The sequence below is a fragment of the Lepisma saccharinum genome, chromosome 16, assembly GCF_977018435.1.
Source record: "Lepisma saccharinum chromosome 16, izLepSacc3.1, whole genome shotgun sequence".
NCBI classification, from domain to species: Eukaryota; Metazoa; Arthropoda; class Insecta; order Zygentoma; family Lepismatidae; genus Lepisma; species Lepisma saccharinum.
The window spans coordinates 42722685-42748070 of NC_139244.1; the positions used below are offsets into that span (position 1 = coordinate 42722685).

Here is a 25386-nt window from a genome sequence, read left to right on the forward strand (position 1 = left end):
CTTGATGGGAACTCTGAATAATATGCACGGTGGTGTAATCAAAAACTACCATATTTCATTCTAAAGATTCACAGATCCCAAAATTAACACATACAGTGAAATTCTGATTTTTTTACATTCAATCTTCATGGTCTCAACATCGCAAAAAAAGTTACAAATTTTCCTTGATTTTACATTTAACTTTTTTCAGCTTGCTTCTCTGAAAAATGTAAAATCGAGATTCCACTATATTTATTAATTTGTTTTAGAGTGGTTGGGAAGTTCTTCAAAAGTACTTGGAAGACTGGAATTGCAAAATGAATGGAGTTCCTCTGATAGAACTGTGTAGTTCTTTTTTAACTATGTTTCGTCAACTGGTGAACCATTTTTTAGTTGGATGGTTAGGATCTTTAGTAGTTTTTTGTTCCTTTTTTACATATTTTTAATGAGCAAAGTCAGCTTTTTTAGCAAAAAAATAAGGACGAAAAAGGGTGGGAGAGGGACTGAGGAGGGATGGAAAAAGTGAGAGCTAAATAATAAAAATTCAAAAATTATTGCCAGAAGAAATGAGTGGGGAACAAAGGAGTTGAAGGAGACGAGATCCACAAACCCGCAACTCATCATTTTCAAATTTTTGACGCTGAAAGGAAGGGTCTTGTCAATGCAGCCTGTCTCTGTTTCCTTCTTACACGCTGAAAATTATGTACAAATAAATAAAAAATAAACTGTGTGTGTTTTGGACCTTTATTGAAATTATGAAGAACTTAGTTTATGATCAATACTTTATGTGCAATTGATAAGGATGATGCAAGTGTTATTCTGTAAATACTAAATAGTATGACATTGAGAGAGTTGAGACTTGGGTATCCTGTATTAATTTCTGCTTTCCATAGGTCCCCAGCAAGGAAGGAGAGGTCCCAGTCTCCGTACAAAGTACAAAGGGATCGGTCAGTGTCGGCATCTCCCGAGAGAGCCGTGAGGAACAGGCGGAGGTCGGAATCTCCTGCAAGGACTGTGAAGAGGAAGCGATCGGAGTCTCCTAGGATAGTGAAGAAAGAGAAGAGGAGGAGGTCGTCTAGCTCTGAGTCCCCTTCACCCAAGGCTAGTAGACAAGAGGTATGTTCCTTTCATTCTTTACATTTAATTTATTTTATTGTGGTAAGGAAGGTGTTCCCTGTCCACATTGCATTATGCCATGAAGGCACACACAGGGAATGTAGAGGTGAGGCCCCACATATTCTCAATCTCAGCCACCAGCACCATGCCCTGGCTACCTTCCCTCCCCCCAGGGACACATTTGTTTGAGGCTGAGTGAATCCCGAAGCCACTGTTTGCGGTACAAGTCCAGAAAAGTTCAGACTAGATCACCTACCCCAGGAAATGAACTGGGGTCTCCTGTTCAGATGACCTGCTAACTAGATCACCACGGCAATTTCTTTTATTGATAATTCTTAATTAAATGAATGCTTGGAATAGTAGTAGCCTACATGTAGATTTCATGGACATGTGTTTATAAAGCACATAAGCTACAGGATGAGTAGTAACCTAACAATAAGCAAAAATTGCATGTGAGAGTAGATTAGGCAGCTAGATTCTGAGCTTCTCAAAACAATGGTATTTTGTATTACATGTAATGTGAAACTGCTTTCTGTTAATATATGTGACAAGTGATGAAATAAAGTGCATTCTATCTCCATAACTCTGTACATGTATGTTTCCATGCTCCAGAAATTTCTGATATTGTCTTAAAAACTATTGATATTCGTATGATGGAATTTATCAACAGCTAGTAATAATCCCAACACTCCAGAAATTTCCTCATTTCCAGTGCTGACAATTGGGTTCCAAAACTGGGTGGGGTCAAGGACAGTTTACTTTCCCATGGTAGATAAGGTTTAGCATAGTGCGGAGCAAAAACTTTTTCTATGTTCACATATTTCAGCCAATAACCATGCCAGAGACAATCAAAAATCTTGCTTTCATTTGGGCAACCTTATAGTATACAGATGAATTTTAGGGGGGAGGGGAGGGGGTGGATATCAGATAGGTTTCTGAGCTTTCACTCTCAACTTCAGGGATTGAGAGCTAATGACAGTCGTACAGCTTGGAAATCTTTCTACAACTCCTGAGAAAATCTTTTCATTATTTGTAACCAGGAAAGCTTTGAAACATATTTTTGTAGTAGCTATGTGCTGCAGCCAAAATCTGTGAACAAATTCCCAGACTTCCACTTCTTCCAATGCAACTGAAGTAACCAAGTAGCAGTTTCCACGTTGCCACATAATTACTATTCCCACACAAGCAATATTGATGCAGACCAAAGGATATCTCTTATTGTTACCTTTAATTTGGAAAAATATTCAATCGGTGAATGAGGTTTTACCTATTTAATCATACTGTATTTGTAATGATTGTGAATGTGTATTTCTTGCATGTTGTTCTGTACTGTCATACAGGTAAACTAGCATGCAATCACAGGAGTCTTGAGCCATTGACTTCCATGTATTTCAGTGATGAGTTTGAAATTTTTCAATCAAATTATCAAATTTATTTAGTATAATTCTCAAATATCATTTTTGGTGTTGAACCCTAAACTTGAGAAGTTCTTCTACTGAAATTGTGATTCTTTTTAAGAGATTATGTAGCTCTACTCATTCCCAGGAAATGTAAGATGTGTTCTGTTGTTCATTCAGGTGAGATCTAGAAAGACTGACAGCTCTGCATCTGAAGAAGAAGATGAAGATGAAAGGGAGAAAGCAAAGAGAGAATCCAGCTCGGAGGAAGAAGTGAGAATAAAGAAGAAGAAGAGGAGGCAGAAGGAATCAAGTAGTGAATCAGAAGTGGTAGGTTTCCATCTTGCATTGCATCCATTGGAGTGGTCACACAGTGTGGTAACATTCCTCTAGTTGAGAACAGATGAGTATGGTCAAACTTCAGCTCAGTAAAACCAACCGTTGGTCTGAACCTTGACATCTCAGAAATTGATAGTTTTTGGTACAGTGGTAGTACCAGTAAAGTTGACGAAAACTGCCAAATTTCAGATTTTTTGGGCAGTTAGTTTTTGAGTTATTGACTTTCAAAAATTTAAAATGTGGGGGGGGGGGCATGTATGCGTGTACACAATATGGTATTTTGAGGTGGCAGAGGTGTTTTTTGGCATTATTAGGAAAATGCGATGTGTATGATCGTGTTCAAAGATTTGAGTGTTGTCATTCAATACACATTTCATATTTAGTGGCTGATGAAATAGTTTCCAAATGGAAGAAATTTGGTAATTTCTCACAAAGGTAGGCCATATTTTTTTGTCATTAAAACTAAAATTTCTCTCAATTTTCCAGAACTAAAACAGTGAAAATCTTAAGCATAAAAGGAACAGTAAATATGCATGTAGAAATAACACCAATTTTAAATTAACAACACCCATTTTAAATTAATAACACCGAATTTTGCCCTAAACTGCGAAAAATAACACCGAATTGCAGTAAAAAATAACATCAAAATTTTGGGAAAAATAAAACTAAAACTACACATCCCTATATATAAATGTATGATATTTGAATTTGAAGAACTTTCAGACCGAAGTGACATGCAACAAGTGACACATGTTGCTTGTGCCTTGCATGTTGCTCAGACTGGGTCTTTTTTCAATAAATTGCATCATGTCGCCTTGGTCTGTTGTTCATGCATGCGCTGCGAATGCTTGCTTATAGACCGAAGGGGCCCGTGATGCTTGTTGTTTGTCACTTCAATGTGAACCCTCGCTGTCGCTTGTCATCTGTCGTCTGTTTCGGTCTGAGATCCCCCTTACAGGTATTGAAAAAATAAAGAGTATTTAAATTATGCATCTTAATGCAACTTAATGATTGATGAGATGAAGTATTCCAGTCAGTTTTTACATAACAGAAAAGGAACAAGTCTCCACAGGAATAAGTAGCTGTATTTCTTGATTGTGTACAGTGATGTGTGGTGACCTTGGAATGTTGGTAGCAACTGATAGTGGATAAACATTAATGCATTGTCCATTTTCCCCATCCTTTTCTGCATACGCGCAAACACACGCACTCAAATGAATAGATTGTATTGATTCAATAAAATTTGTGGCGTGAATATTGCAATTTGTTGCAACCTTTCAACGTTTGCAGCAGCTGGTGGGTTGAAGATGATGGAGTAAGGAGGAATAGATCGACCACAAGGAAAAAAGCCTTGGACGGAAAGTCCACGTACAGCTTTCCCTTCTTCCCTTCAGCTCTGGCCATAAGGAAGCATGGTCCACTCTCCCCTCCCCTCCTCGTGGGAGTACTGTGCACAGGAGTCGCGGGTCTGTGCAGGTTGTTTTGCTTGTGGTTCCACTATAGAAAGAGAAATTTCAGTTTTCCTTAGGTGGCTGAAACCCTTCAGGTTGTCGAAAAGGCTGCTGGGGGGCTCCTTCCAGTCTGCCAGTTTATCATAGCGGAGGGTGAAAAGCTTGTAAAAAAGAGTGTCGCTTATGAACTGTGCCTTCGGCAAGACAATAAATGCTGCGATTAAGAGATGTGAGAGCAATTGATCTATCACTTCTAGACTCTGTATACCTCACCAATTGTTTACTGCAGTCTTCAATCAGCTGTCTTTTGTGAAGTGCTCAGTGAAGTAGCTGTGTTTTACACACTCAAAGTGGTACTTTTAAAGTGAATTAATTAAAATTAACTGTTATGAAACTAATGCATTTTCTGTAGTTGATAATAATGGTTGTTTAGTTTATTATAAATATTTTACACATGCATATTTTTTTTTGTTATTAAGACCTTATATTTGTATCCTATTCTAAAATTAAAACACAAATATACATTATTCAATGTGCTTACCTGATATTAAAAATGATAAATATTAGGTATTTTCATATTATTTGTAGTCCAAAAATTATAAGATAGACTAATATGAACACTTCAACATCAACCACTCAGCTTATAGTTATGGATTTAACAGGAACCCATTGCCGTCTCATTATGATAATTTGCACACAAATAGTCAATTGATGTCTTCAAAACATATTTTTTCAAAAAAAAAATAAAAGGGGAGTTTTGAGATTTTCTAAAAAACATTTTCCAGTTGTTTTTTTTTAATTACAAAATTGAAATAACACGGCCATGTTGCATTTCAAATTAAAGCCCATTAAAAGAAGAAGAGAATGACACCAATTTGAGCTCTCTAGATCAAATAGTTTTTGATCTGCAGCTGTTTAAAGATTTCAAAATGTCGTCAAATTTTGGAATTTTTTGTATTTTTTGAGTCAATAACTCATACAAGCTGCCCAAAAAATCTGAAATTGTCAGTTTTTGTCCTCTTGATAGGTACAATGGATAAACAAAAAATCTTAAAAATCGGAATCCTAAAGTTTCAAAAATGGTTTATTTATTGGTTGATTTGACATGGAATGACCCAGGTGGAAATGGTCAGTCAGTTTTTCTGTTGACTGTAATTTGTGAATTGTTTGCTTTCCTTACTGCATTTTGGGGGATACATGATGGATTCTCAGTGAAAACCAAATATATATTTTAGGGATGGGAGAGATTAATCAGTATTTTGTTGGTATTGGTTGATATAGGCATATTGGTGTATCAGTTCATCGGTAAAGTTACCGATCCGGTATATCGATAAATAATTTACAATTTAGTGCAAAATTCTGCCATTTTGTTGTAATTTTTATGGATAATCTCCATGCCTTACTTTTAAAAAAAGTAAATGTCTAAATATGCAACTTCTTTTGCATTGCATTTACATTGAAACATATTTATTAAGGACAATGAAGCATTCAGGTTCTTCAAGGACAATTTGGAATTTTATATCGGATTGGTAGAATATCAGTTATCGGTATCAGTAAATATTATATTATTATATTACTGTATGAGTTATCAGCCAAAATGTCCTCGTCATGTCGGTCCATCTCTAAATGAAGGCTGCTGAAGATAATAACATTATTTTGTTTAAAAATCAATACACAACCAAGAGCTGCAGGATGAAAAACAGGCACTCAATTCATGCTACAAGGAGTTGAAAAAGCAATGGAAGAGAAGAATTAGTAGAAGCAGTGCCAATAATATTGCAAAATGAAATACTTTGTTATAACTTTTCATGAAAAAGAAAATAACCCCCCCCCAAAAAAAATTAAGGATCTCAGTAATTATTTTTTATTCTCATAATTATTATTTTTAAAGAAGAATATTTTTTTACCTTAAAATGAAAATACATTTTAATCACATAAGGAGAATTCAGAAGGCCACAACTTAAATGAACCTCAGTTTTTCTTTTAAAATACTAATTTATTGCTAGGTTGTAATGAAATTTGTCAGTACAGTGGAACTCCGACTTTATGTTCTCGGATTTTACATTTTCCCACATTATGCATTCAGTCATGATGGTTTGAACATAGCAGAATGTCATAAAGTTCTCGATTTTACATTTTCCCTCATTTTAAGTTCTTTCAGCTTGGGTCCCTTGAAAAGACGTAAAATCTAGGTTCCACTGTCTTTGTTCAGTTGTCAGTAGTTTCGACTTTTTGAACCATCTAAGAATTATTTAAAATCTGCAATTGTAATGCATTCTGTGTCAATATTGTGTGGCAAAAGTAGATTTTTGTGATTAAATAACTACTATTGTAACATTTTGATATCTTGTATATGAACCTCTGACTCTATTGTAACATTTTGATATCTTGTATATGAACCTCTGACTAGCCAACCTCTCTGGAGTGTGGATTGGATAGTGTGCTACTAAGCCAGATTCTCTAGTCTCAAGTTGTTGATAAGACATCAATGTGTGTGTATTCCCTCATCTGTTTTATCATCTCGTCGTACATCTTTATTGTTGAGATTGACAAAGAGAGAAAGAGAACTGACATAAGAAAGTGAAAGATATAGGCTTGGAATACAAATCTTTAAGAGTTGGATATTTGATCCAGGATTTGGTTATGAGATACAGTATATAAGATTTGGATATTAGAGTCTGCTTTCAAATCCCACTGAATATGGATGCGGGTAATTCATATTCAGATTTGATCACACATCCCTACATCACCACAAGGACTGGTTATTGTACATGTGAAAGACATGCCTGTTACGTTCCTACAATTTGCTTTGTTAATTTCTGGGAACCCTTTGATTTGTAAGAGCCACGGTGGTTTAGTCAGTAGGGCATCTGACTGCCGTGCAGGAGACCCAGGTTCGATTCCTGGGGTGGGTGATGTAAGGTCAGAATTTTTCCATCCTTGTCCCCGCATAAAGCAGTTCTGGAACTCGCCCAGCCTCAAATCAATTGGGTACCTGCAGGCAACCCTGGGGGTAGAAAGGTGGCTGGAGCATAATGCTGATCACATCACCTCCAAAATGGCCAAGATCGGGGGTGTGAGGGTCCCTACCCCCACATCACATCCCCTAAGTGTGCCTTCATTGCATGGGGAACTTTACCTTTACCTACCTTTAATTTGTTATTTCTTTTTTTTCTTGCCCATTGTCCATTCAAAATAATGAGCTGTAAAAAATTGAAATAAGAATAACTAGTTTATTTCTACAAATAGTAAAAACTCCATTTTATGTTCACGGATTTTACATTTTCTTTAGTCCTGATTGTCCTAACATATCAATATGTTCTAAAGTTTTTGTTGCTTTTACATTTTCCTGCATTTTAGATTTTTCAGTTTGGTCTCGTGAAAAATGTAAAATCGAGTTCCACTATAGGTGCATTTATACTTTTCTAGAAAACAAGGAGAAGTAAACATGTCTGAGCAACATCACTGTGTTTTGTTGTGTATTGTTCTACAAATTCTCCAGGATGCCTGAGGGTGTTGTAGAGTACCTCGTGTGGAAGGTCTTACAAGGATTAGGAAAAGTTAAATCCACTTGGTTCAGTTATTTCTAAAACATCATTTGCCTACTTTATGATGCTGAATGTTTATTTTATTTAGTCCTGTCCTAGTGAAGTGCACACTGTAATTCTTTGTTCAGCTGTTTTTCTTTCATTTTATAGGATAGTGAAGCGGAAGGTAGGAAACGTAAGAAAGAGAAGAAACACAAAAAGCATAAGAAACATAAGAAGCACAAGAAACATAAGAAACGCAAGGGAGGAGGAGATGATGATGATGATGACGATGAAGACGACGAGGTAAAATTTATTTCCTCTTTTTAATATAATTATTTTTTTTAATTTTAAACTCTTTTTGTGTAATAATATGTGTGTTTACACAAACCATCATTACAAATTACAGTCAACTCTCGATTCAACGACCTTTCACAGTTCCTGGGAAAAGGGTCGTTATTTCGAAGGGGTTGTTGTTGGAATTTGCACCCATTTTCAGCTTAAAGGGAGCTCAAACGGACACAAAGATGCCTAGGAGATGGTAACAACATTTATCCTGGTAGTTATACAACCTGTTATGCACAGGATGCATGTTGTGAGAAGGAAAATAGAACATGAAAAAGTTTTCACAAAAGAGAATTTAAAATAATGTTACTTTGTTTCAATTGTGCACAGTCGTTGCGTTTCCAGGAAATTCTTACAATTTTAGTTCATGAGAAACCCGTTTGCACCGAGACCAATGGAAAGGAAAACAATCTCTCGCTTATTGCAAGCGAAACTCGAAGAATTTTGACACCAGTCAGACTGGTGCCAGCAAAAGTCTTGAGATAATCGGGCAGAATGAATGTTGGATTTTATAGGGCTTTACTGGAGCATTGTCTGTTACAAGATTAACTGGTAAGATTAGATCTCTCGGGAGAAACAACACAACCTCTCTAGGTACCAGACAAAAAAAATAAAGGCAGGGCTGTAATTTTCGTTCTGGTTCGGCTGTGTAAAATACATCGTAAAAAAAAAGTCACTTTTCTTTGCTTCAACCAACTTCATTCACCCTCCTTCCCCATTCAAGGGAGCAGTCCAAACACCTTCCTTGACTTGCATTGTAATCCAGCGTGAAAAGGAAATGCGCAACTTGCGATCTATTTTCACCCAATGCGTATTGTAGGACAGGTCATTAAACAACGTGCCAGTTGATAATCATTCGGGTTTGGAATTGAATTTCACTTTAAACTCTATATTTAGTCCCGATTAGCCCATCAGCATAAAATGAACTGAAAACAAGCTTTATGAAACGGCGCATTTTCACATATCAAAATGGTAGATCGTTATTTACTCGCACCTTAATCGACGATTTAATGTTGGATTTAGGAGTATTCTCGATGTCAAACACCCACCCCTCCAAACGCTTACCCCTTGAATAATGTCTTTTTAATCGGTCTCAGCGACCATTCCTACATTGAACACTTTTTTTTTCCACATGAATGGTTCTGAAGAAAAGCGGATGCAAATTAAATTTACAGATTTGCTTATCAGAAGGCGCAGAACATGAAGTTATTTTAACTCTTGTTTTCCTTAGATCCAATTTCGTTATCGTCAAATCAAAACAGCTTTGCATTTGGGAGATTCAAAACAATAACTTTTTCCTTCGTGCTGGATGAGTCATCACTGTTATCGGCAAGCAAGAGCTTTGCATGCGCTAGACAAAACACTGGTGCCAGCTGCATCGTAAAAACAAGGAGACCGGCTGGAAGTTCGAGCAGCAGGTGGCGGAAGAGAAAAGTCCCAGCATTTCAAAGATAACGCAACTGTCGAAGACGGAACTTTTAACAGCAGTGTAAAGAAGAAAGAAATGACCCTTGCTTTACGTTCCACGCAACAGACAATAATACGGGCAATATTTCCTATGCAGACAACAGCATTAAAAAATAATAATAATAATAAATAAATAAAAAAAACTGAAATCTGAAATTATCAACATTGCCGTGCACACCAGTGGTGGAGCATGAGCTGGGGAAAGGGTAGAGGGTCACTTTTTTTTTTACTTGTTCTATGGTTTTGTTCGTTTTCAAGAATATATCCAGAACTGGTTGCCCCATTTTAGACGTCAAAGGAAAGGAAGAGGGGTGGTTCCTTTTCCACCCTCGCCTGTAATCAGCCCGCATCAGCAAGAAAATCGTGGCTGAAACAATCTGCATCTCCCCTCCCCCTACTTTTGCTGACAGGAAAAGAGGGAGAAGTCAGTCAGTCAACAGAACACTTTTTTGGCAGATATTACGACATCGACACAATTAGGAAAATGTATGAAGTGGGAAATGAGAGTTATGATGCACGTAAGGTCGAAGTAAACTTTTGTGGAAACCTGGATGACAACGCATTAAGTGGGTTGAAGATCTTTAGTTCACCTTTGTGGTTTTGATTATCTCTAACAGTTTCGCTTTTTTATGAAGTGTTGCAGGGAACAAAGAACACGTTTTGAATGAAAGTGGTTACCGGAAGTTGTCGGCTACAAGGCAGAGAGTTGATCTCTCACGGGAACCTGCTGAACTGTAGGTCAGAGCTGGACAGATGAGCCAGACTTCCAGGCATTTGTATTTTCGAACATTCCTGCGATCTTATCTCTCAAGGTGGTGTATTTATCGATGAAAGAGCTTGACCTGCCATACACATTGGCAAAGACTGCAAGTCCAGCAGTCATTTCGGGCTGCTCCCACCCTCCCCCGCGAGTTTTCAGCAGCTCTTAGGACAAGGAAACAAGTCAAGTCGATTTAAAATAACATCCAAGCACATTCGATCTTCTCTTCTCGCGTATCCAAGAGCAAGCGTGGCAAAACAAGCCTGGCATGTTGGGTAGCGGCAGTTGGGTGCGGGGTAACATTGGTGCACTTGAGGGAGGGGAGGGCAGAGGTCAGTGCTATTGGATATCACTCAAGCATGGTGTGGTGGTGTCTATTTTTAGTTCAGACCTAATTGTGAGCGGTAGAGCGCTCGTAAAGGGAATGAGTGGAGGAAAAAACAACGCATTTTTCGGCCAATTTCCTTCAATTTTTCAACTTTTTTTTTCCAAATTTTTCTAATTTTTTCTAAATTTTTCACGGTTCCCGGGAAAAGGGTCATTATACCCGGGGTCGTAGAATCGAGAGTTGACTGTATTTCTATTCCATAGATTGAGTTGTTGTTTTAAGTCCACTTTATGCACAGGCCTAATCGAGACTGGACCTACAGTTTAAAGTGGGATCCGAATCACTATGGGCCTCCACCGGTTATCGAACCCGGGATCCCTTAATTACAAGGCAACGATGTCTATTCCATAGAATTTAGCTTCTAAAACATTTTTATATTTCCAATTTATTAAAAAGATACATTTGTTGTAAATAGCCTTCCCATAAGTACACACACTTGTAACATTCCTGAAACTTCTGATTTGTATGTTCAGATCACTGAAAGAAATTTATGATCAGATATGTACTTACAATCTTGACTGAATTATTTTGTGATAGATATGAACTAGTGAACGGATGCATTACTCCATCATATTGAAATTTCTACCACATTGATCCACAAATTGTTTTGATTTTTATGTACTCATATGAACTGATACTTATAAATGTAGTCAATTAAGATGTTTTCCGTTCCTATCAATAATGATAATTTCTCCCTGTGCCTGAAATTGCCTGCAGTTATTTCAATTACAACTTGATGTTTGCTATGACAGTAAAAAAACTTCTTATGCCATGTGCCGGCAACATACTTGTTAAAAGCAACAAAAACACACAAACAGCATGATAAAAACATGGTAGCCCCAACGGAACTTCGTCGTCTCTCGACCAGCCCTGATAGTGATTCCAAGATGGAATCAAAAGCTTGAAAGAACTAAAATGTTTTTTGTTGTGCTGTTTGTGTTGGGTTTTTTTTTGTTTTTTTTTTAACAAGTTTGATGTTTACTGTTGACATGGCAACAGTATGCTTAGTATAGACAGAACAAGACATTTCTGTAATGCCATAATCTTGTAAACCATAATCTTTTGAGAAAATATCAGGAAACTGTATACCATAAAACAACTAGGTCTAAGCAGATATTGAAACTAGCAGATAGCAGTAATGTTATCAGTTTAGCCTTAGTAAACATTTGTGCTAACATAAAATTTTGGTTTTTGTGTGTGCATTGTCTGATTTGCATGGTAATAGATCTGATTAAAAAACGTACCTTTGGATAATCAAAGCAAATAAAAGCCAACATTTCAATCCTATAATTGAGGGTCTTTTTCAAGAAAGCAACTTCTTTTATTCAAACCTTGTTTGTAGGATTGAAATAGATTTTATCTGCTTGTTCTTAGCTATGCATGTCTCATTCAATTTTATTAACACCAGTGCAATAACATGGATGCTTGCCAAGAATTTTATTTTGCATGGTGTATGGCTTTCTGCAGATACAATTACACACAGATCACTGAATTTAGTAGTATCGTTATTGATTCTTCACTCACATTTTATTACTTTTTTTTAACCATCCCTAAGGAGGGAAGGAGTGGTTACAAAGAAACTGATAAGCCTTGGACACATTCTTCAGCTTTTTGAAAGGAGAAAAACTGTACAGTGGTGGATTTCAGAATCACCAATATCTAATACAATGAATAAAATGCGTAGGAGAGTACAGTATATAATTCATAGACAATCTGTGTTTTGCATAATATGGCAGAGTAGATTTTGCAGTACTGCCAGGCTTAGAATAACTACTGTCACTGATGACAATCATGTATAGTACTGTAATGAATGGTGCGTAGAGAATTTGCCTGTGTATGAGAGGCATTCAAGTCAAATTGAATGAAAACGAATATCAAGGAGTGGAAACTGCATTTATTTTTCAACATACTCGACTGCTACATTTATACACTTATTCCAGTGCTTAACTAATGCCCGGAAAGCTCCAGCATAGAAAGATTTGTCAGGATGCCTGAACCATCCAAGGACAGCCTGCTTCACCACAACCTCCTGACTGGGATCATCACTGATGGACGTACAGTCATCTTTGAATCGCGTACACCATTCAAATGTCTTTCTGCGACTGAGCGTCTCATCACCATACTGAGCTTGAAGTCTTCTGCAGATCTCTGTTGATTTTACACCTTCGTTCACAAGAAACTTCATCACCACATGCTGTTCCATGCACGCACTAACGTTGCTGTCTGCCTTCTTGGTTAACAGTCTTTGGACTGGCCTGCGACATGTGTGCTACCTATCAGTAATAGGACACTGCATGTAGTATGTCTACACTAGCATACATTGTTATACCCATAAAATTAAGTGTCCTGGTTTGACTTGAACGTCCCTCCTACAATCTGTGTCCTGTGTAGTAGCAAGTGTTGTGGGAGTTGTACCAGCAAGGACAGACATATTGCAGAACTATACAAAGTGATGATAAATTATATATGTGGTAATTGTTCAGTCTGGTGTGATAGTTGCACATCTGACATTACCCATGAGTTATATCATCCTTCTCGGTTGAAAACACATCAGGGAAGTTTACGTACTTAATTTTCTGAAGCAGCAAAAGAGAACAACATGTGCGATGGTAAGAAAATACAAGATTATGCAATGTAAAGTACATCCGATTATCTTGTTCATGGAAATAGGAAAGGCTGGTATCACACCATCCTGTGTATCATTTTGCCAACATGCGACTGCAACATCCCAATCAGCATTGTACAGCTTGTCTTTGAATCAATCATCATAAGCTCCAATGCAATAATCTTTGGAGTGTATATCTGCATTTCTGTGTCATTCTGAAATTTGCCACTGTTTTTTCTCCCTTCATAATTGTGAAGAATATGTTCAAGAGCTGATCTGGTGCTAGGTAGGCACTTGGCAGCCTTACGTATTAAGAATAGAAAATATGCAATTGAATAATAACAATTGAATTGTATCCTGAAATATGCAGTCTTCTGCTGGAAATTGTGATGAAATTAATTCCCCCTGGTATTTTCAGTTGTCCTCTCAGTGATGCAGATGTTACAAACTTCAGTTTTTAAAAAAGGACAAGAAATATATATCAAGAAACTTGCATCTGAATACCTTGACAACACACATGAGCTGAGTAACTAAGTGTTTAGACTGACACCTTCCTATGTGTAAAGATCTTGACAGATTGTGTGCAATTAATGACTCCCATTTATCCATTTGAACTAGAAAGGAGATCAGTTTGCAATTACATCGACATCATCTATTTTCTTTGCTTTCAGAAGTCACTGATTGTTACAACTGGCCATCCGCCTAGTGTCACATTTTCCTATAGATATCTTTCCATTGAGTGCCAGGATGGGAGTTTATAAAAATATTCGAAGAAGAACTGCATGAAATCTCTGATTGGAGTGACATTTCTTTTGAAAATTTCAAAAAATTGGATATAATTTCTACTTCCAAAAAGGAGAATGCATACTAATATATTTTGTACATTATGCATATTTTTTGTGACTAATACAGCAGCAGCAGAAATTTGGGTTCCTAATTGTAAGGTAATATAGTACTTTTCAGGGGGAGGGGGAGAAAGACATTCCAAAACACACAGGGAAGGAAATGCAACTGTGTGGATACACAGCCACACCAACTAGAATTCACTTGTAAAGTGATAGTAGAAGGATAATGATGCCAACATAGAGCAAAGTTAGGAAGGAAATGTGATGGGATAATTAGCCAATGAAGGGTGAATTTTTCTAACACACCAATAAAGTATCCTATACTGAATTCAACAACCCATTGCTTTAGTTTTTTATTTGTGCCTTTTATTTCATTTGTGTTAATTTCGGACTTACTTTATCCTTTTCACACTTTACTCGTTGGCTGTGTTTCCACACAAGCTACATGCATGCATTTTTCTGTTATGAGATTTCCGGTTCTGTTCGTTCAGATGCTTTTGTTTCTGTTACCATGCCATCAAGTTTTGGATTATGTAAATACTGTGATTTTTTGCTACCGAGATAATGGAATTAGAATAAAATATTGTGATTAATATGTGATTGTTAGCTTTGTTTAAGAAAATAGAAGACTTAGAAGTATTAATAAGTATAATTTATAGGGCTGAGCCGATACACATGCAACACAACCGATATCTGTGATATTGGTATCAGAAAGTATTGGTTGGATTTCATTTATCGATACCGGCCGATACTTTTTGGGCATTTTGATCGCTCACTGGGTCAGCAAGATTCCACACAACACTTTTGCAAGTCCAATTATCCTGAAAGTTAAGCAAAATTAGAAGTTCCCATTGATATTGTATGAAAATTGTGAAAATATTGAATTTTGATTGCATAATGAGTATTTTTTTATATTCTGGTGCTATTTTTTTAATATTTTAAATCAAACTGGAAAATTGATGCCTATATTAATAGATATTTTCAACAACTTTTGGTCGTTACAATTTTCAAGCATCGGTATCGATAGGAATCTGTAGAAAGTATTGGTATGGGTTCAAAGTGGTATCGGCTCAGCCCTAGTTATTTAATGTGGGAAATACAAAGAACTTTTTCTGTTACCATTAGAATACCAGTATAAAATTTGCCAACACTGATAACCGACCGTAGAGCCACCCAATACAAATATGTGAAACTTTTAGAAAACAGAATCATCCAAGAACATGGGTGCAGAACTTTAGTTGTGATTTTTACCATGCTTTTGTGTGCAGTGTCGTGAATCTAGTGGCTACTATTCAGAAGAAAATGTTGGATAAGCCAAGCAACATGAATGCAGAACTTTTCGTGTGACACAATTAGTTCAGAATCAGTACAACTTATTAACCTTCTTGATTGGTATATATAACTATGTAGATTTAGTCTTGGATAGAGAAGTTATGTGTTAAGCAGGCCTGAGAAGATAATGTATTGGACAATTCTTTTAATTACACTGCTTTAATTTTAATGTGTAAACCCTGCAAAGCATCCATAGCAACAAAAAAAAAAAAAGTCTGAAGTTTGCGCTCTTCTACAATAGCCATGTGAAACTCAATTTGTATGTGGGATCAAATACCAGCCATGTTAAAATTGTACACTTCAAACTCAATCTTAATGTCCCAACCCTGGACATCAAAATTAACTGCCCCCCTTCCCTCACCCTTGCATCTAATACTAATGATAAATGTCCAATGAACAAGTAGGTCACTTCGCAACACAAGACATGGCAGGATGGCTACTTGCTGGAAATTCCTTGCATTACAGGAATTATACGTGAATTTTTGGCTCCGGAAATTATGCATGAATTTTTCTCCGTAGACGTGAAAAATTGCAACTTTTATTAATCTAAATCCAATTGACTTTATACACATTTATAAATGTCCTGAGGGAAGTATTTCAAGTTTAGCTTTCATTTTTATCAAGGAAGGAAAACACAGCTGCATGGAAAATGAAATGGAATTCTCTAAATTAGTTTTTATTGCAAGATATCTTGAATTTCATTAGATAAATTTGAGTTTGAAATTCTTATATAATTAACACTTTTTCGTATATTGGTATGTCCCTTAATATTTTGAGTCAAGAGTATGTGAAGTGGCAAATGCAAACTCCACACCTTAAAGTAAATACTTTTTTAAATATGCAACGTTTAATTTAATTGAATCAGAAATTTTGGATACATTGGAATCGTAAAGACCTTTTATATTGTTAATATACTGTACTTTGGTTGTGTGTGTGTGGGGGGGGGGTTTCAGGGGGTTGTGAGAGACTGTAATACGGAAAGTTGAAATGGAGAAAACATCTTCTTAGCCTTGAATTTTTGGAAAGTTCGGCTGAAAACCGGGAATTATACTTGAATTTTATCATGGTCATTTTGGAAATGTTCAGTTCTCTGGCCATCACTGATTACTAGAGGCACATATTTTTGGTAAATAAAAAAGCAAAATTTCAGTACAAGAACAGAGTCAATTACGGGTTCAAAAGCGGTAAATAAAATTAAATTTCGCTCTTATAGCGGTGAAAACCACAATATAAAATGACATTTTGGTTTTAAAATATGTGAATATAATCCCAAATTTGATTTAGAAACTACGCTATTACACAAAATAAACATATCCCTTTTAATAGCACATGAAATCATTACCAGAAAATTAAATTTTTTTCCTGTATAAAAGGAGTCCATTTTTGCTTCTCAAATATTTACAGCAGAATTAATCAATTTTCCGTGAATTGCATAACTCACAGGATACTTCAGACTTCAGAAAGTGTCGTGTCTGTATATAAACGGTAAATTTCGTGTTTGAGAGTCTATTTTGCATCATTTCGTGACAAAACGGTAGGAAAATACACCTCACACCTTTCAGAAACATGAAAAATTAACATTAGAATGTGTTATTTCATATTTTGTGTTTTCATCAAAAACGAAATATGCATGCCTCTACTGATTACCTCTATTCAGGATTTCTGCACACACTGATTTCACCTGTATCACAGTCCTTGTGGTGAGTGATCGTCCGTGCTTGGGGTTGTCATTCACTGTTCCAGTGTCATATAATGCTGGATAGTACAATACATGAACCTCCTGGAGATTTGAAGCTTATGAAGGGTCTTGAAAATTTTGCAGGCTGATTTTCCTGCTTTATGGAGTACCATAACAACGACACTGTTTTCACCCCTATTCCATCATGGAAGCTAAACACAAACACTCCATCACTTTTGTAGCTCACGCAGCAGTGACTCCCATATTCAGTCTTGCCAGAGAAAGTTGTCGACATCGAATGCCAGGTGGAGCCACCTTCCAAAGTTGACATTTACGGTGGAGCCTCGATTTTACGTTTTTCAGGGGACCGAGTTGAAAAAACTTAAAATGCGGGAAAATGTGAAGTCAAGGAAAATTTTATAACATTTTGTTATGTTGGGGCCACCAATGTTGAATGTATAATGTGGGAAAATATAAAACCAGGGAACTTAAAATTGGGGTTCCACCGTATGATAACACAGCATATTAGTACTCATGGTTAAGAGCGGTAAATGCTCTTAAAGTATTGTGTAGCTAAAGTTTCATATGTTTTGCAGAAATACAAAACTTTACCTTTACCTACACAGTACTCACAGTATTGTGATCATCTTGAAATTGCTTCAATATTAAAGCACTATTGATTTTGGCATGAAACTGTGTCTGCATCAATATATTGCACTGAGCTGGTATTGATTCCAATACAAAAACTGATACAAATTCCTATCAATAGTGCTACTTACACATTGTAGCACTTTTAAATAGGTGGTGAAAATAGCAACTAGTTGTCATCTAGTCTCAGTTTTTGCACAAAATTCATTAAAATTATACATTTCACACACTGTAGGATGCCTGAATTCTGATAAAATATTAGTGATTTAAGTTCAAGTGCACTATAATACCATATGCTGTTATTGAACGCAACACTTATTCCCATTGTTTTCAGGGTCTTGCTTGCATCCTTAGGGATTGTTCTATCCCAAGGAATGGATTTGTTCAGTCAATCCCTAAGAATGCAAAGAAAAAGTTTCTGAAATGTTTGAAATGAATTGTTTTTATTTACATAATTGTTGGTAATTATCCAGTACTAGAATACACTACCTTATCTAAAGAAAAATAGCAACACTGGCTTCATGGATGGTTCAAAAGAATGTGTTATGTGGAGTATCACGAAGAGTATATTGAGAAATCATTGTATATTATAGCTTGGTATGGCTTCTCAGGATTTCCACTGGCCTGGAAAGGTCAGGGAAATCAGATATTTTTGTGCTTGCCAGGATTAGAAACTGATAAAACACGTTTTTCTCTGTAACTCAACCTGGTCTGATGTTGAGAATGATCAGATTAGGGAAAAAGTAATGGTTAGGGTGTATCAAACTGCCCCCTACATGCCTCACATTGACAATTCAGCTGCAAAAACTTCACCGAAAATACTTCCAATTATTATTATTATTTTTTTTTTTGATGATGTTGGGTTAGGTAGTTAAATTTAATGACACTCTCAGGGGAAAATGTTTGCTTATGAAGTTGCACTTCATCTGAGTGCATTAAAAGATCACCATTATTATTATGTGACTGATTTCAGTTAAGATTAAGGGAACTAAACTAAAATAAAACTACATGGAGCAAAAGCTCTGTATGAGCCAGGGTGGCTTTTTTCATTAGGTGACATGTGGTAAGCGTATTGAGTCTCAATGTCGCTTCTGTTTTCTAACTTTCAAGACTGGAGCTGCGACTTATTCTCTTCAAGTAACTCCCCATTGTCCTCCAAACACTGGGTAAAACCAAAATTTAGGGAGCTCCTACCAGGAATTGAATCTGAGATCGCTTGCACCAAAGAGCGAGAACAGTAATCATAGCTTTGCATGATCACTAAGAGGTGAAATCAGGCAAAAATTGACATAAAAAATGAAATTTTATAGTCCCATGGTGCACAAAAAAGATACTGTTTTAGAATACATTCTAACCACCATAATTATATAAATAAAAGTTTCCACACCAAAAAATTGTGGTATTGTCTTAAAATCAATTTATTGATTTGATTTTTGTTATTTAGTATTGCTTTTCTCCCACTTTGGTTAATTGTGAGGATGAATGATATGAAATTGATGATGAGACACTCGCTGAGAATTCCCATACCAAGGCTGGGATACGAACCCAGGACTTCTCGCATCATAACATGCTGTGCTAACCACTTTGCCATGGAGGTTGGCTTAAAGTGAAAATCAAATAATGCTTGTGTGAGGAGCGTGTGTACCATATGTACCAGACCCGCCCTAACCAAGATAACTCAACTACAGACCAATCCCATTATATTGAATTTCTCTATAGTCTTGAGTGTTAAAAGGAAAAACCTTGGAGATAAGGGAATATATGTAAAGCTGGGATACATCATGTTTTCAGAGCCTTAAAAAATAGCTTTGTGTCCACTTAAAGTACATTGATCTTCACAGTAAGCTTGCCAGCTATAGGAAAGTTATAATGGACTATTATAGGAGATAATTCTTGTAACTTGTTGTTTTATTGAAACTGAAACATTCAGTGTATATGTGTACACATACACGTACATAGAATATTTGTTCATATGAGAATTCACATCATAATACTGATTTTTTTTTCAGTGAATTGCTTTTCAAAATAATTTTGTGCAGCAAGGTGTGGAGGCACATTGCACTTTAAACTGTAGGTCCAGTCCTGATGGACTTCTACAAAACAAACCAATAATTTTGTGCAGTTAGTCTGTTCTTCTTCACAGAGATGGAAATACTTCAATCATTCATATAAAACATGAAAACAAGTGTGTGTGTGTGTATTATACTGTATGAATTAGTTTTGTGGTTGACTGAACCTACCAACATTTCTTTTTGCAGTCCTTGTAGTAAATGTGAAACTGGAAGCTATTCATGCCAGTGTACAGTCAACAGCAAAGATTAATAGTAGGCAAAATTGTTCATCGCTATTTTAATTCTGTCGATGTCATGCAGATGTTGCCCACTGCTTATTGAAGTTTTTATTTCAATTCATGATCATCACATTGTGGAAAACAAACTGAATGAAAATCATGATGATCAATTCACCTGGTATTACTTTTGCCATTGAATGTACCAGAAACAGATACACAACTTCAGTATAATTGGAAATTCTTAAAATTGTCAGAATGCATAATTTCGATGCAACCAAGAATGCACCACAGAGAAATGTGACACTTTGCGAATGGTAAATTATCTTACCTGTTTCTCCTTATAACTGCATTGGGTCGGGGGATGTGAACAAGTTTGTGAAATGTTATCCTTAGTGTACTTTTACAGGACGTGCTGTTTATGTTTATCACAAAAATGCAGAAAGGGTATTCAGAAAGCAAGTTCTAGTAGGCTGTTAGAGGACACACATTTATCACACTTTTTTTAAGGTCAGAATCCACACCACCACACACTTGACCTACAGCTGAGAGCGCACAAGAAGATCCCCGACGGAAGTGAGTTGACGTAGCGGCAGGGGACTCCATCCACCCTTGATCGTCTGCTCTGACGAACCTGTTGCAGCAGGTGCACGCTTGGTGCTCTGTGTAATCGGCACCAAATATAGTTAATATGCAGATTCACAGTCACAGAAATCAATTACTTTGCTTACAATCTCATGTGCTTCACTATGCACAGTAGCACCTTCCTTCCGCACACCTGCCATAACATCTAGAACACCACAAGAAAAGTAACACAAATCATATGCACTTCCACAAGGAGAGACTGACAGCTTAACCCTAAAATTTGCAAATGGACAGGTGTTTCTCTGTCCACCTGCACCCTGCCTCCCCTCATTTGGGGATCTTCTCGTGGGTGACTGCTGCTGTACCTGTACACTGTAATGGCATCTGTGACTTGCCAGTGTGCCACTGTGTAACTGTGTATGCTCATTGAAACAACATTCACATGAGTGGATTCTCCTGACACAGAATTTAGCAACCAATTCCTACCACAAGGGTCCACAAACACCAGTGATCCAGTCTCACAAGTTCCTTAACAGGATTGGTGACTATATCAGAGAAGTAATTTATGGTCTAAGGATAATGACGATAATAAATCTGTGGCAAACGTTCAACAATCTACCAAACTTACTATCTGAATACTCCTTGCATTTACTAACATGCAGCACAAGACACTATCATGTATAAAGTAAGAATTTGCTCTAATTATTTAACCAGTCTTTCATAGTTCACATAATTGCTTGGTATAATCTGGATGATGATAAATATTGTGTAACTATTTCAGCATGTGTGATAACAGCAGTAGCATCACCAAATGAATTTTGTTTGGGTGGGAACAAGGACTGACGGAAATATCAGGTGGGCTCTGTTTTTGGTGACCATGGTTCTATTCTATTGTCAGTATAAAGACTTAGTTTGTAAAAACCTTATGATAGAGACTATTAATGTAGGTTAATTCTCCTCTTAACCCTGAAGTCGTGGCATTTCCTACAGTAAATGGGAGCAAAGTTTGTTTGTAATAAAAATAAAATTTAAACAAAATATTAAACTTCAAAATTTCTGTCTGCATGATGAGAATTAAGGCTGAAGTGATACTTGTACTAATGCTGACACCCTTACTGACTCCCATAGATCCTGATTGAAAATTGTAACAATTAAAAGTTGTTCAAAATATTGAGTGCTGCTCCGATTATAAGCATCAATTTCCCAGAGTTTTGCTTCAAAGTATTCAAGAATTGCCAACCTCCGTGGCAGAGTAGTTAGCACAGCACACTACAATGCTTCAAATCCTGGCCTGGGCGTGGGTGTTCTTTGGGAGTGTCCTTTCATGAATTTCATCTTCATCTTCGCCAGAAACTGGTAGAAAAGGAAGTAAAATAAGCCAAATCAATCTATTCAAGAATTACGTAATATCAAAATATGTTATGTAATCAGTGCACACATTGTTAGTACAAAATAAATAAAAAAACTTCGAATTTTGCTTGCCCTGTGAATGACCTAAGCGCTGGAACAGTATCTGCCAGAATCCAACCAATACTTTCGGCATTGGTATCAGCTCAGCCTTAATCTTAATACTTTAATTTTAATTAACTATAATAATTTAATTATGCACCAGAACAGCCCCAGTGTTGAGACTGGTACAACTGAGAGAAGCCCCTGTATTTAAGGGTTAGTATGTTATTAATAATGGCAAAAGAATTGTTATATTCTGTGATTACACAAGGAACACACTCGTAGATTTATATATATATATATCTTAATTTTCTTCAGGAATCTGGAAGTGAAGCAGATAACAATGAAGAACTGGAACGCAGACTGAGGGAGCGTGCACTAATGTCTATGAAGCGAGCAAATAATGATCGGAGCCCGGAAGATCGGAAATGATCTCAATGTGAGACTGGTGGACATAAAAAGTGACTGTTGCAGGTTGAGAAGATAGTGTAAAAGTTATTTGCAACAAATCAGAGTGTATGGAATGTGATTAAGTTACTGAAAAAATTGGTTTTTATTCAACCTCCCCTGAACAAGTATGTGTGTTGTGCATGATAATGTGCTTGCGTTGTTATTCGAAAAGGTGGCTAAGTAACATTTGTCACTATGAGTGTGTAATGCTGTGGGTTTCAACCACCGAATTTAACACACTTGTAACAAGTACTGTCTTGGAAATCATCACCTGGAGTGACTTCATCAGGAGATATAATTTTTTGCATAAAGTCTGGAAGAATGCCTTTATGGTGAAGTTTTATTTAGCAGGGAGTCTTATCTTGCTTCAATAAATACGTTCAAAAACTTCACAGAAGAGAGTGCAGCCTGTTACTGACGTGATAAATAGTTATATTTTCTCAGTAGGAACACCTTTACAAATATGCATTCACACATGTTGATTTCGGAATTCTCATATAAGAGAACTTCAGTTTATTCAAAAAACTTAATTTTAGTGTAGAACATTCCAATTGAATTTTGTGAATGTACAGGTTCGTTACCATTTTCCTCAAAAGGAAATGAACTACTATTTTGTGTGATTTTATTTGTACTGAAGTTAAGCTTCTTATGCATTAATGCATAAAATGCAGTGTACAGGTTAATATAATTATAATGTGTGAGCAACAGTGTAAATCATATTTTGAGGAGAGCTCTGCTGGTGTCCTTTATGAATTATAATTGCAGGTATGTTAAACTTCCTTGCATCATGTGAGTCATGCCAGTGGACAGTACAGTCATTATTTTCCATAGGATATCACTGATGATCTGTTGTTTTGGGTACTTTTTTTTTCATACTACCTTGAAAGCTTGTGACAGAATTACATGTAAGAGTTTGAAATTAACTTCTAGTTTATTATTTTCATCAATCCTATTCTGATTCTTCTAGTGTATTTATTTGTTCCGAATATATTACAATATTTCAGAAACATTATTACAAAGTGCAATCGACATATGTGAGGGCCGTTTAAAAAGGTTTCTGTATGATGGCACCACTTCAGTTGCTTGTGGTGACAATTGAAAATGGCACTGTAGCCTCAAATCAATGGGCACCTGGGGGGGAGGCAGCCAGAGGGTGGTGCTCATCACATCACCTCCAATGTGGCCGAGATCAAGAATATGTGGGACCCTATCCCACATTCCCTAAATGTGCCTTCATGGCATGGTGCTATATGTATGGAGAACTTTACCTTTATTGTGCAACCTTAGTTGGAACTTTCACTAACTCTTATTACAGTAGTGAACAAGTCGGCTGATTCATTAGGTGTAATGGATAAACAACAGGGCATCGAGGAATTTTTGGCATGAAATCTGCATGTTCCTGCTGTGGAAAAAAAAATTATTTGCAAATTCAGCAAAATAAAACTGGCATACAATGACTTAATTTTACTTGAGATACAGTGGAACTTGTGAGCAAACAAAACTAAAATTCAGAATTTCTTGTTTTTTCTTCCTCCCCCCCCCCCCCTCTTTTCTGCATATAGTACAACAACGATACAGCACCTTGAATAACGTAGTGTGGAAAACGGCATGGTTCTGCGCTCTCTGGCTGGTTCCATTCGAAAATGATCCGTTAGAGGTGCTGGTGTTGGACCCGGTGCTTGGTATTTGTCTGCTTCTAATGGAAGTAAATGGAGTTTCCGCTGCAACGTCTGATTCTTTTACATGAAGCATTTCTATGAATGTGATAATTGCTATGATATTTGGTACAGTGGTCGCGAAGATATTAACGAACATTCTAGACAGTCGACCACGTCCTGTTATCGTCATACTTTCGTTAATAATACGGGAGAAAAAATACGTGTGGAATGCTCTTGGCAACTAAATTTTTGTGTATGAATTAGGTTCATTATTATTATCATCATCATTTCTTTTAAAGATATACATTCTGAAGCATTTGTATTTTTTATATTTACTGTCTCTTTTCTTCCGCTTTAAACTAATCACGGCGATGATAATAATGATGATTGCATGAAACGACAAGGGGAACCCCACAAAACTTTCTTAGTGCCATCGACATGAGTGTAAGGAAACTTTCAAACCAATCGGACAAGCGACACTGGATGTTTACACTGTCACACTAGTGACACACACTTCCAGACTGTAAAATAGCATTCATTGCACATGAGGGTCCAAACAGCACACGACACGTTCATATGGCATATTCGCGTGCTACTTGTTACTTCGGTCGGAAAGCTCCTTAAAGGAAGGGTGCTCAGACCAAAGTGACGCGCTACAGGGGGAGTTCTCAACCAAGTGACATGGTGCCTTCAGTCTATTGGCAAGCGTTCGCTGCTAATTGTGCGAACAACAGATAGGCGACATGATAAACCGCACATTACAACAACAGATCTAGGCGACACGATAAGTCACACGTCTCGCTTTGTCACTTGTGCGTCTCTCAAACTGGGCTATTTCCTCAATAGCTTGCAACATGTTGCCGTGGTTTGTTGTTCGTGCATGCGCGATGCAATGAGTGTCTTGCTTAAGGGAGATTGCGCACCAAAGCGACAAGGGGCACGCAACACTTATAGCTTGAGGATTTCACCAACTGAACGCTGGCCTGTGCTTCCCAACATGCCGCTACGATGTGAAATGTTGCTCTTGATTGGCTCGTTTCCAAGCAACATGTGTCGCTTCGGTATGAAAGTTGCCTTGGA

The 25386-nt window shown here is 36.8% G+C and overlaps 1 protein-coding gene across 11 annotated transcripts in view; it reads left to right on the plus strand.

The window, feature by feature from the left end:
* The window catches only part of Srrm1 (Serine-arginine repetitive matrix 1), a 143259-nt gene extending 119688 nt beyond the window's left edge, over positions 1 to 23571 (plus strand). For 8 of the 11 annotated variants that reach the window (XM_083138060.1, XM_083138066.1, XM_083138061.1 and 5 more), the window contains 4 exons: positions 873 to 1095; positions 2673 to 2822; positions 7981 to 8115; positions 22517 to 23571. In XM_083138060.1, the coding sequence (XP_082994186.1) occupies positions 873 to 1095; positions 2673 to 2822; positions 7981 to 8115; positions 22517 to 22630 (622 nt within the window). In that variant the 3' untranslated portion in view covers positions 22631 to 23571. Of the gene's footprint in view, positions 1 to 872; positions 1096 to 2672; positions 2823 to 7980; positions 8116 to 13792; positions 13992 to 14045; positions 14815 to 21530; positions 21605 to 22516 lie in introns of those variants that run through there. The other 3 variants (XR_014443503.1, XM_083138064.1, XM_083138068.1) reach the window with 3 other exon arrangements.
* The last annotated feature ends 1815 nt before the right edge of the window (positions 23572 to 25386 follow it).